This window comes from Galeopterus variegatus, unplaced genomic scaffold (genome assembly GCF_000696425.1).
Source record: "Galeopterus variegatus unplaced genomic scaffold, G_variegatus-3.0.2 Scaffold3904, whole genome shotgun sequence".
Classification (NCBI taxonomy): Eukaryota; Metazoa; Chordata; class Mammalia; order Dermoptera; family Cynocephalidae; genus Galeopterus; species Galeopterus variegatus.
In genome coordinates, this window is record NW_007730015.1 from 98,283 (window position 1) to 110,952 (window position 12,670).

Genomic DNA, 12,670 nt, shown 5'->3' on the forward strand with positions numbered 1-12,670 from the left:
GTGAGGTGGGGCTGCTCCCCAGGGTACCTGCAGCTGGACAGCACTGTTTGCCTCTGTCTCAACGTACAGGGCTTCTCAGTAAAGAAAAATTCTGTGCTCCTGAAAACATCAGAAAACCACGGAGAGGCTATCCCTTTATTTGCGGGTTAAAACGTTGAGGCTTAGAGAGGTGCCGTGACTTGCTCAAGGTCAAATAGTAATTGTATGGCAGAGCTGAAGTGCACATCCAGGTCCCTTAATTGGGGACCCAGTGCTCCTTCCACTTTTCATCATGAGAACATGTTTGGTGGACTGTTGGTTTGCCAGATTTTCATACTTAAGCAGCCTCTCTGCCCTCAAAGTTAGATGGAGGAATGAGGTGGAGACAGACTTGTAACATTGGGTGCTTTCGTCCTTGAGCTTTAGGGTGATTAGTGAATATCTCTTGTGTGAGTCACTTCTGTGTGTGACAACTGACAGATCACGTTCAGGGTTAAGCATCACTAAGCATTGTCTTCTATCAACTGTGCCTTTTCAGTGTAGCGTAGTGACTGAGCCAGACTATCCTAGTTCACTTCCCCCCGTGCCACTTAGTAGCTGGATAACTTGGGCAAGTTGCTTAACGTTCTGTGCCTTCATTTCTCATTTGTAAGATGGGGATAATCATCATATATACTCCAGGAGATTGATATACCATGATGAGTTAATACAGGTAATCTGCTTAGAACAATGCCTCCCACTTAGTAAGGACCAGATAAGGGTTAGTTGTTGCTGTTGTTGGGGGTGACACAGCTCCTGGCAAAGGCATTCTTCACAAAGGTTCATGGGATTACTTTTTGTAGAAACCCTAATGCTTATTGATTGGCAGATGGATCTTAGGTGTTTATGGTTTTTTGTTTTTCTTTTGTTTTTTTACTCGTGCTTTATGAAGGTTTAAATAAAATAGTTTAGGTGGATTGATGACCATAGAAACAGTAAAACTATTTTATTCCGATATTATAAATGAATGGCTCAAAAATTGTATTTTGGGGGGCTGCCCGTTAGCTCACTTGAGAGAGCGTGGTGCTGATAACCACAAGGTCAAGGGTTTGGATCCCTAAACCAGCCAGCCACCCCACCCCCAAAATTGTATTTTTTTAATGGATTCAAAACGGTACCAAAATGAGAGTGTGGTTATGGCTAAAAAGATAACCATAATGCTTGTCTGTGCTTTTATTCTAATTATTAATGCAGTTGAAACTCTCTTAACCAGCTTCCCTGATGAACTGGCATTTTAAACTCCATCTGGAGCCATGGTGCACGCTGACTGCATGAGGCTAATGAGTTACTTCAGGGTGTCCCACCTCTGCTCCCCTAGCTGAGCTGCAGACTTACCAAGAGTCAGCTGGTTACTGCCTGTTGTACTTGTTATTGTAATTATGTAACTTAAAGATGTACTTAGTAACCCCATAATGTATAAAAAGGAATGTTGTTTCTATGAAAAATGAATTGAACGCTTAAGGAAAATTTGATAAAGGTGAGTCACAATAAAAATTGCTTTGAAGATGTGGGTGACACGGTTGTGAATAATCAGAGAAAAAACTTGTTAAAAACCTGTAAGGCTCTATGCTTAGATTATTTCACAACTGTCCTTGTTCTACTTTTTTAAGAAGAGCCAAAGCAAAATCGGTAAAGTTAGACCATGTCTTACGGGTGTGATTTATTCAAGAAAGATAATGGAACTGCAATTAGTAGCCCCAAACTCAAAGAAGCACCCTGGCCGGCCTGCCTCAGTAGACTGCCAGAGGCATGCATGCTTACACGCAGTTTATGCATACATGTGTTTGTATTAAGTCACTTTCACATGGCTTCCTGCTTTGACGTGCTTTTTCATTTAACCTACCAACAGTCCAGATCACATCAGGTAAAAGAACTAGCTCTCTTGTGAAATTTTGGCCAGCCCATGTGTGTGTGAGTGTGCGTGCTCAGTGGTAGGAGTGTGCAAGCAAGAGTGAGAAAGCATATGCCTGCATGCACGTGTGTGTGTGTGTGTGTGTGTGTGTGCAGAAGCCCAGGCAGCGGTTGAGCGCCCCCTGGCCTTGTGTGGGAGGAGCATTTAGGCTGCAGCAGCACTGATGGCAGTGATCAGGGCTCTGTGTCCCTGAGGGCCTGGACTGTGCGTCCATCTCTGGGTCTCGCTCTGCCTCTACTTAGGAGTGGCATTGCGTTATAGTCAGCCTAGGGTTTGGAATCCCAGCCTGGCTACTTATTAGCTATGTTTTGTTGAGCGGTTACTTATCCTCTCTGAGCTTTATTTTCTGCATTAGTAAATTGGTGTGTGTGTGTGTGTGTGTGTGTGTGTGTGTGTGTGTGTGTGTGTGTGTGTGTGTGTGTGTGTGTGTGTGAGTGTGAACTCCCTCCCCCAGTGGATAGGTATAAGTGTTAAGTTTATAAATAAGAACTGCCTTGCATGGTATCTGGCCCATTGTAAGTGGTGGCTGCACAGTCCATCCTGCTGGTGCTGGTGTTGCTCCCACTGTCATTGCTCTGACCCCTTTGAGCCAGTAAGTGAAGTGGGTCTTCACCTCCCTATGTCCTGTGGGGAGGGTGCCTTTCTCAAGGGCAAGTGTGAAGGCTGAGCTGGTCAGGAAGGTGTGTTCATTCTCCAGGCTTGCCCCTGGTAACAAGGTTCTGGACCTGCAGCTGGCCCTGCTCTGACCCTTTGTTTTTGCTTCTCTCTTGACCCCCTCAGGCCTGGTAGAAATAGTTATTTGTGTATGGGGCTGGTGTTCTCTGGAATCTATTTGGTTTTACTCACAGTCTCAGGACCATGCCTGGTGACTCATGCCTTCATCTCCAGTTCATAGCAGAGGGCCCACCCCAGCCTGAAGCAGGTACCCAGATGTTTGATGAATTTGGGGAAGTTGTTCATGTGCAGTAGCTGTACCGTGGTATATATTTGTAATTTGCCTTGTTGCAAGACACGACTCTGTCTTTGCCAAGAAAGACGAGGAAGGTAGTCACCATGCTGCTGCCTCACACTGACATTTTAAAAGCCAGGCCTCTGGAGAGGGAAGCATGAAGAAAGGTGACTTGCTTCTGGGCCCGTGGATTTTCAGAGATTGCAGGAGGTTGGCCAGGGTGGGTTTGTGTTGCTGGCATCGGCGCCTAGTTTTCTCTGACAGCTCTACAGGGACCATGAGGCTGTGCTTAGCAGTTCTGTCCCAGCGATCCTCTCCATCTTGATTCTGTTCATGCATTTCTAGGGGCCCATACGTCGGAAGGGCCACTGTTGCCTGACAGTGCCATGGAAATCACTGCAGTCAGGAGAGAGCAATGGCTTTGGCCTATAGACTTGGAGATCTTTAACCATGGCTGGAATGTACGGTCATCTGATTCCACATAGGAAACCGGGGCATCAGTGCCTTGTCTTGGGCCACCAAGGGAGCAATTGTCTCAAGTCTCCTACTGTATTTAGAGTTGGGGGCTGGGGAGAGGGACCTGTCTGTATCATCTGCTGGTTCTGAGTCCACCTGTTGCAGGGACCCTGTTCTTAGTGACCTAAATCAGTACATTCCACTAGCTCAGCCTTTCAGAGGCCAAAGGCCATGTTCAACAGCACAGCCTTTGGGTTGCAGCCTGCAAGTCCAGTGGGCTCTGATCCCAGTGGTCTCCTCTGTTGCAGGGCCACTTGGCTTCTATGGGTTCTTCAAATGCTCATCTTCGCCACAGGGCCCCGCCTCAGGCCGTACCTTGCTGGAAGGGCTCTCTCTTCTCTGGTTACCCCTGCTCACCCTTCAGGGAAGCCCTCCCTGTTCCCACATGCCTCCCTGCTGTGCTTTCCCCTCACAGCCCTTACCACCATCTGTACCTATTACATTTCTTTGCCTACTTGTCCTCACGAGGCTGGGAGCTCCACAGGGGCAGGGACCCTGTCTGTGTTGTCGTCCCTGGTGTATCCACAGCACTGCACACAGTGCCTGGCATGTGGTGGGCATCCAGAACCTAACTGAGGAAGAGTGATGAGCTAAGGGCTCAGTGTCCTTCCAGTGCAGAATTGTTCTGTTCTTGCTTCTGCTGCTCCAGCTGCTTGGGGCATGTCTGTCCTCTGCCCTGCACGCATGTGGGGGTGCACTGTCCACACCCCTGCCCTGTGCTGTGCTGCCTTCCCTGCCAGTCTGCAGTTCTTCTGCTTGGCCTCCTGGGAAGGGCGTTACTTTCTAACACAGTATTGTTCACTTTTTTGACTGAGCCCACAGCAGATAACACACACATGTTCATATGTAAATGTATACTGTTAGCTGCACATAAAACTGGAAGAAAAATTTCACTGCCGCATGTAGTAAAGCTAAGTACTATTTTCTCTTCCGGTCTATTAAAAAATGCTCGTCACGACCCTCAAAGCTGATTTCATAACTCTTTAATTTAATGTTATAGCCCCTGATGGTTCACAACCCACAGTTTGAGTTCTGAAGGACTGCCCTGATGCTGTGGCCTGGCACTGCCTCCTAGTCACCTCTGGATCTTCTTCCCCTCCGCTGTGGGCTGGGCGCTGAGGACATTCCCTTGGGTGAGAGTGGTTCCCTCCCTGCCTTTGAGTAGGTCCTCAGGGGAGACAGGCAGGCAGGTGAGTCCTTTGTCACAGGCGCTGTAAGGTGTGGTTGAAGGCTAAACCCAGCATGTCTCTGCATCCCTGGGAGCACCGAGGAGGAAATGGCTATTCTTTGGGGGTGTGGGTTGGGGGAGGGGCTAGTGAGGGAAGGTTTTACTGTGAAGATGAGTTTTGACTTAGAACTTGAGGGATGGGGAGAGGACCTGCCAAAGGGAAAGGCCGAGTGCAAAGATGCCTGGGCAAAGGTAAGGCAGCCAGAGCAGGGTGTGTCTCATGAAGGGCCCACATTCTCACACCAGGAGCTTAGGGTGCTGCGCAGGGTTGATGACAGAAGAGGAACTGAGGAGTCCAGGGAGGCCCCAGGTGTGGGGTGGGGACCAGTGGAGCTAAACCTGTCTGGAAGTCCTGCAGTGAGAGCACGTTTACTGAGCTGTTCGGTTTTGAGGCAGTGCTTGTTAGGTGATTGCTCTTAGGTCTTCAGTGTTATTAGAAGGATGATGTGCTCGTCCATTCACGTTACACATGTCAGGTGTTTTGAAGAGGGTCTCTGACGATGCTGCGTTCCTAGGTCCTCAGAACAGAAGACATCATACCAGAAGTAAATATATTCTCACTTAGACTGCGATGTTCCAAACTTGAATGCCTGCTGAGGTTCGGAACAGAGCAAAGAACAGTCTCTCAGAGTTCTTGGAGAGTGATTGCATTAGTGTGCTCTGGCTGCCATAACAAATGACCATAAACTGTATTTATTCTTTTACAGTTCTGGAGGCCAGAGGTCCAGAGTCAGTGTCACTGAGCTAAAGTTAAGGTGTTGGCAGGACTGGTTTCTTCTGAAGGCTCCAAGGGAGGATCTATTCCTGGCCTCTTTCAGCTTCTGGTGGCTGCCAGTGTTCTTTGGCCTGTGGCCACATTAATCTCTGCTTCCCTGGTCACATCTGTAGTCACATCTCCCTCTGCCTCCCTCTTATGCGGACACTTAAGATTACATGGGGCCCACTCAGATAATCCAATATAATCTCCCCTTCTCAGGATCCTTAACTTAATTACATCTGCAGAGTCTCTTTTGCCATATAAAATAACAGTCATAGGTTCCAGTGATTTGTACGTGGACGTGGTGGGCAGTGGACATTCTTCAGCCTACCACCGTGGTCCTTCCTCACTCCCTCCCTGCCTCCTCAGCAGTTATTTCTCAGTCTCCTCATGGAGCATTGGGTACTGTAATGGGTTAGGAACAGAGGAAGAAAACACAGTCTGCCCTTAGGGACTTTTGTCTGCTGAGACCATCTCCTCCCTCCCAATTCAGTTAGATGCTTGGAGCTCTAGTATTTCAGGTCCAGAGGAGCAAGGAGCAACCTCTGCCTGGAGGTCTGCCACCGGGCAATGTCACCATTTGGCCTGCCTTTTTATTTGTATGTTTGTACTTAATTGTAAAAGGCATGCACACTTGTAAAAAAGCAATATCAACCAATGTTGAGGGATGTACAGTTAAAAGTGAAAGTCCTCCTAAGTCCATTTCTTAGAAGTAACTATTAGAACTGAAGTTACTTAACGTATGCATACAGTTTGAGCATCCCAAATCAAACTTTTTGAGCACCAACATGACGATCAAAGGAAATGCTCATTGGAGCATTTTGGATTGGGAATTTTTTGATTTGGGATGTTCAGCCGGTATGTATTCTGTATATATTCCAAAATCCAAAATAATCCAAAATCCAAAGCACTTCTGACCCAAACATTTCAGATGAGTACTGAGCCTGCACTGCAGCTTTCTGTCTGTGTGTGATTTACGCAGAAGGGGTCACACAGTGCGTGCCACTTCAGTGCACAGCTGCTTCAGTGACGGAGAGTTCCACTCACTCTGTCTGCACATTTGGTTTCTCTGTATCCACCATGTCATGAGGCCCAATTGCACCAAAGCCATGCTTTCATCTGCTGGGGAGGGGAGGGACACCTGCCGTGCCCCTGTGAGCTGAAGCATTATGTAGCCACTTATCTGGAATGTCTTAACCTGTTAGTCCTCGTTAGAGCTCTTATTCTACACAGAGTTCAGTTATATGGATGTGCCCTTATTTATTTAACCAGTTCTCTAGCCGTGGACTTCTGCTTATTTCCACTTTGCTGTCATTTCATAGCATTGTCCTGATATCTTTGTACTAACATCTCGGTGCCCTTGTGAGAATATAGCCAAGGAGTTCATTCGTAGAGGAGGAAATGCTGAATCATCTTTATTGGGATGACTGTTGCCAATCAGAGGGGACCCTCCCTTTTTTGTTTCCCTTAATGTGGTTTATAGTTTGGAGGGAGGGAGCTGATTGGCAGCCCCCGGTGGTAGCCTGCTTTTCTCCTGCCCACAAAGTCCCAGCAAGTCTAAACCTCCCCCCCTCAGTGGTGGTGTCCCACCACTGAAAAGGTTGTGGTGTTGCCTAAAGCTTGACTGTGCAGAGAGTTTGTGGAGCTGTTAGCTTTGGAGACAGCCTAGGTGGGGGTGCGGTGCCACCTACCAAACCTTGGGTAATGGAGACATTTCTCAACAATTCCGGCAACTTTTAAATTCTAGCTGATTGTCAGAATTGAAATGGATGTTGAATAAATTATGACTCTTTTAGTTGGACATTTTAAACTGTACAGAAAGCAATCTGAAATATGTAAACTTGGAAAGAGAGGCTTTCTCAATGATAATAGAGATTGCTCCTGTTTGTTTAAAAAAAGTTCAGTCTGGAGGCAGCAGCTATTTAGGTGCCGTTTTGCTACCTGGTGGTGCCTGACTTTCCATTTTGGATCAGAGCAGTTGAGCGTTTTTTGAGTAATACAGCAGGCACCTAGCACAGTGCCTGGAAGAACACAGAAGGCTCTCTCAGAGATCTGTCAAACGAAAGTGGAGTCTTCAGAGAGCAGGCACTGTCAAAGAATAGCCCTAACACCAGCCAAAAGAGCCCCATTTTAGCAGGCCATGAACCCTGCAGTGCAGTGTGAGGCGAGATGCGTGCTCACCAGCAAGTCCTCTGCTGCCAGCGCGGATAGGACGAGTGTATTTGAGAAGCCTGCACTGTAATGACCTCCCTGTTGCACAATCACAGAATTGAGTTGCAGCACATAAGAGCTGAAACGGACTGGCTGTCTAGTGTTTCAGTTTGAAGAGGCTTTTGCTTTGAGACCAGTCCTGTCTGTCTGTTACCCAAGCTTTGGCAGGTGGCACCGCACCCCCACCAAGGCTGTCCCTCGACTGCAGGTGAGAGCCTGGCTTTGAATAAGTGGGCCTTGTGACAGACTAGAAGCAGCGAAACCGTGGTGGGGGGGGACAAGGGAGTATGTGAGCTTCTCGTCGCTGTTCTCTCTCCCTGGGCTGCGGGTGGATCCTCCCTACTCTTATCTCTCCTTCCTGCTTTCACCCTTGAAGAACCAGATCCCGGAGCACAGTTTGACCGCTAGGGCAAATGGTGAGGAGGATTTAACTCCTGGAATTGATGGTGGTAGTAGTAATATGCCGCACGAGAGAAGGCTACTGTGAGACCCTTGCCACAGGCAGGGCAACTGAAACTTTGGTGTAGTGGGTCCCATGGTGCCAGTGCTCCAATCAATTGTGTCAAAAAATGAGCAAAAGTATATCAAGCATTTGTGAGAGTTTTCTTTTTCTTTCTGAGCAACTATTTTCAAACAGCTTTTCTTTACAATTCTGTAATTTCTGTAAAGTCAGACTTTCCCACAACGACATCTTGGTCTTTGGGTTGTCATGGGGATTTGATGAAAATCCCCTGTGCAGTTGTCTCTGCAGGTGTGTAGCTCAGCGCCAGGCACTAGGGGACGCCTAGGGCACAAACAGCACATGGAAGATGCTTCATGTTGTTTATTTGCTGGCCCCCTCTTGTTCCTAAGTTAAAGGAACTTTAAGAAAACACATGCCAGGTCTTAAAGAGGTATAATTGCCAGGTTCCTGGGGACTCCTTGTTAAAGCAGTTAGCAAGAGGTTGTATGTTTGTGTATTGTGATTGTGTGATGAGAACATGGGTGTGTTATGTAATTTCTCTGCATTCTTCTAAATTTTTAAAGTACTTCCAACAAAGTTTAAATAAAAAGGAGAAAAGAAAAGATTGGGTTAAAAAACACAAACATTGAGAAATGACTATTGTACATGAGAATGTCATCTGTCTCATTCAAACTAGAGGTGAAGCCACTTTTTCCCCCTTTAATCCACCTCAGAAAACACTAAAGGATGCACCTTTCTTCTTCTTTGTTTATTTATTTTAATAACCCTATTGAGGTATAATTTACCTACAAAAAATTCACTTATTTTAGGTATACAGGACGGTGAATTCTAGAGATTACACACAGTAACGTGAACACCTCCATAATCAAGATATAAAATATTTCCATCACCCTAAAAAGTGCCTTGAGTTTCTAGATCCCAGTGAGGAAGCTGAATGTAACATAGCAAAATAAAAAAAAAAAAGTTTCCCTGGCACAGGTCTCCTCAGGAGCAGATCCTTCTTAGTACTGCTCCCAGGAATGGTTGCGTGTCTTAAATGGGCACTGATTGCTTATCTTGGTCTTCCAGCAGATCTAGCCCTGTTTTTCACATTTGGTGGGTGCCCCATGGATGTTAGAAGCATGGTGTGGTAAAGAGGGACTTGGAGGGCTGGCCTGTGGCTCCCTTGGGAGAGCGTGGTGCTGACAGCACCAAGTCAAGGGTTAAGATCCCCTTATTGGTCATCTTTAAAAAAAAAAAAAAAAAAAAAAAAAAAGAGGGATTTGGAATTGGGAAGAGTAGATTCAAACCTATTCATGCCACTAGGCAGCTACATGGTTTAGACCAAGGAAGTCATCTGTGCGTGTTTCTTCATATGAAAATGAGAATGCTAGCCTCATGCCCAGTAATATGGGGATAATAAGGTAATTTATGTGAGCATGTCCTCTTCCTCAGCACTGCATTCACTAACTGCCCGAATGAATTTTAGTTGAAAAGTTGAATTCATTTGAGATGTCTCTTCATAATGAACATACCTCCTACCTTTTGACATTTTAACAATAAAATTTTGACTATTGTTTTCTTTCTTTTGTAAATTAGGTCTATGTTTAAAAATTTTTTAAATTATTGATTTTGGGCAATTTGATTATGATGTGTCCTGGTATAGTTTTCTTCATTTCTTGTGCTTGAAGTTTGCTGAGCTTCTTGAATCTATGGGTTTATAGTTTTCAACAAATTTGGAAATTTTAGGGCCATACTTTTTTCTGTCTCCTCCCCTTCTTTCCTTTAGAGACTCCAGTTATATGTATATTAGTTTGCTTGCCCTTCTCCAATGGCTTACTGACCCGCCCACGCTTCCTCCTTCCCTCCTTCCGTTCCATTCTTCTGTTTGTCCATTGTTTTTATCTGCTTTGTTTTGGATAGGTTCTACTGAAGTGTAATCAAGTTCTCAAATCTTTCCTTCTACAATGTCTAGTTACTCCCATCCAGTATATTTTTCATCATAAAATTGTAGTTTAATCTCTAGAAATTTGATTTGAAACGTCTTCCGTGTCTCTAACGTTTTCAGTATTTCTTCTAGCTTCTGGAGCATGAGGAATACAATTATAATCTTTAAAGATCTTGTCTACTGACTTTATCATTTGTCCAGTCCTTGTTGTTCTATCTTCAGTAGAAGTGGAAATCCCAAACTAGTTTTTAAAACTTCTAATGAAATATTTTAGCATACAGGCAAGCATGTAGTATATTGAGTACTTGGATAGCCACTACCCATCTTTATAATTCAGTCATATTTCTGTTGCATTTTTAAAAGCAAACATTATAAATACAGTTAAAATCCTCTCTTTTTGATCTTATTTTTCTTTTCCCCTTTACAGAGGTGACCGGTATTCTATATTTGATAATTGTCATTCATGTGTGGATTTTTAAAATAATTTTACTACATATGTATGTAATTACAATTTCTATTAGTAGTATTATCTTGAAGATTTAAAACAATATCATGCTGTACCTATCATTCTTAAATTTTCTTTCCTTTTTCATTCAACATTTAAAAAATATTTATCTCTATGATACCTGTAGCTTTAGCTGGAGTGTACATTCCACAAGGGCAGGAATCTTGCTGTGTTCACTACAGTATCATAAACACCTAGAATAGTGCCTGGCACATTGTAGGCACTCTAAATATTTGTTGAACAAATGAATTCTATTTAAGTGCTGTATAGTATTTGATTGCATAAATATGCTACAGTTTATTTACGTGTTCTCCTGTTGATGGATGTTTAGGTTGTTCTATTGTTTTTTTGGTGTGTTTTTGCTAATATGAACAGTGCTGCAATGAATGTTCTTGTTTGTGTCTCTTTGAGTTCTGATCTCCATTCCAGCCAGCTGCAAAACAAACAAACAAACAAAAGATATGTGCACATGTTTAAGAATTCCTGTTAGGAAATTCTGGGTCTTAGGCTGGGCACCCCTTCAACTTAACTGTATATTGCTGAGTTGTTCTCCTCCATGGTAATACTCAAAGTACTAATTTATGCTTCCAGCAGTGTATGAGTTCCCTTTCTCCCTATCATTACCAGCATTTGATATTATAAAATCTTTTAATTTTTGCCAGTTGTATATACATGAAGTTACTTTTTGTTTTCCTTTTTTTTTTTAAATAACACATTTCTTTTTTCCCAACAGAAATTCAATGTCTTCTTTGCGTCCTGGGAGAGGGCATAATGATAGTCGGAAGACTGTGTTTTATACCCATGAAGAGTGGGAACTTTTAGACCCAACCCCTAAGGATCTGGAGGAGTCAGTGGTACCGGAAGAAAAGAAAAAGCAGTCCCCTGAAGGAAACAAAGGTATAAACATGGTTCCTGTTCTCTGTCATTCTCTCTACTGCCTTCTTTTAACTACCGGTCACTTGGGACACACTTTATTAGCAGCCAGCTCTAGAAGCATAAGGCCCAGTGGGGGCTCGCATTCTCTTTGTGGGACATAAAACATGAAGGCTTGAAAAATTTAATGTTACAAGAAATAAATGACTGTCCAATCCAACGGCTCTTTAACTTTTTCAAGAGGTAGAACAACAGGAAAGCATGGTGTTCTTTGTGAAAATATTGGTTTTTAAAAAAAATTTTATTTATAGAAATTTGAAATGTGCACAAAAGAAGAGAATATAGTATCATGAATTCTGGTGTGCTCATCATCCAGCTTCCGCAGTTTTAGCTTACAGCCTTTCTTATTTCCTCCATATCTCCATTAAGCTCCTACCCCTCCTTGCACCCACCCTCAGCTGGATTATTTTAAAGTAAATGCTAGACATCTGTCCATAGAATCTGTAAATGCTTTAGTATGTACCTCTAAGAGATAATGACTCTTTTTTAAAAATTATAACCACAGCTTCATTATTACATCTAAAAATAGTTACAGTATATTCTTAATATTATTTTTCTAATTGTCCTATAAATGTCTATTTACAGTTGCTTTGTTTGATCCAGAAAAGGCCCACACATAGTATTTAATTGAGATGTATTCTTAGGTCTCTTTTAGTCTAAACAGCTCTCTATTTCCTTCCCTTTTCCCTTGCCACATTTGTTGAAGAAACCAGGTCTTCATGCTTAGGAATTTCCCACATCTGGATTTTGCTAATTGTATTTCTGTGAGGTCATTTAACATGCTTTTCTATCCCCTGCATTTCCTGTATACTGGCAGTTAGAGCCAAAGGCCTGCCCAGACTCGGGGTTAACTTTTAATTTTGACAAAAATATGGGGGTTTTTTTGTTGGGGGGGGCCAGCAACTTCCTGTTTTCTCACATCTGGTGCCATATCATGTCTGGTTTCTGTCATAATATTAAGATTGAGCAGGGTTTAGAGTTGGCATCCTGATCCATTTATAAAATTCTCCATCAGCCTTTTGCATAATGCCTTTAACAGCCATTCACAGTCCTATATCCATTAATTCATTACAGGAATATTAATGTTTTAAACATAAAATAACAATAAATAGTTTTGAAATTCTGCCTTATGCCTGATTCTAGCATGGCCAGCAGTAGTAGAAGGCAGGATTTTAGTAAACCTTTATTGGGGGGCTGGCCCGGTGGCGCACTGCTACAGTGCACCGCTTGGGAGCGCGGCAGCGCTCCCGC

General features: G+C 43.9%; 1 protein-coding gene across 2 annotated transcripts in view; it reads left to right on the top strand.

The window, feature by feature from the left end:
- Positions 1–12,670, top strand: part of TBC1D2B (TBC1 domain family, member 2B) — a 73,929-nt gene that overhangs the window by 34,405 nt on the left and 26,854 nt on the right. For both annotated transcript variants that reach the window (XM_008586258.1, XM_008586259.1), the window contains exon 4: positions 11,220–11,383. In XM_008586258.1, coding sequence (XP_008584480.1) covers positions 11,220–11,383 — 164 coding nt within the window. The remainder of the gene's footprint in view (positions 1–11,219; positions 11,384–12,670) is intronic.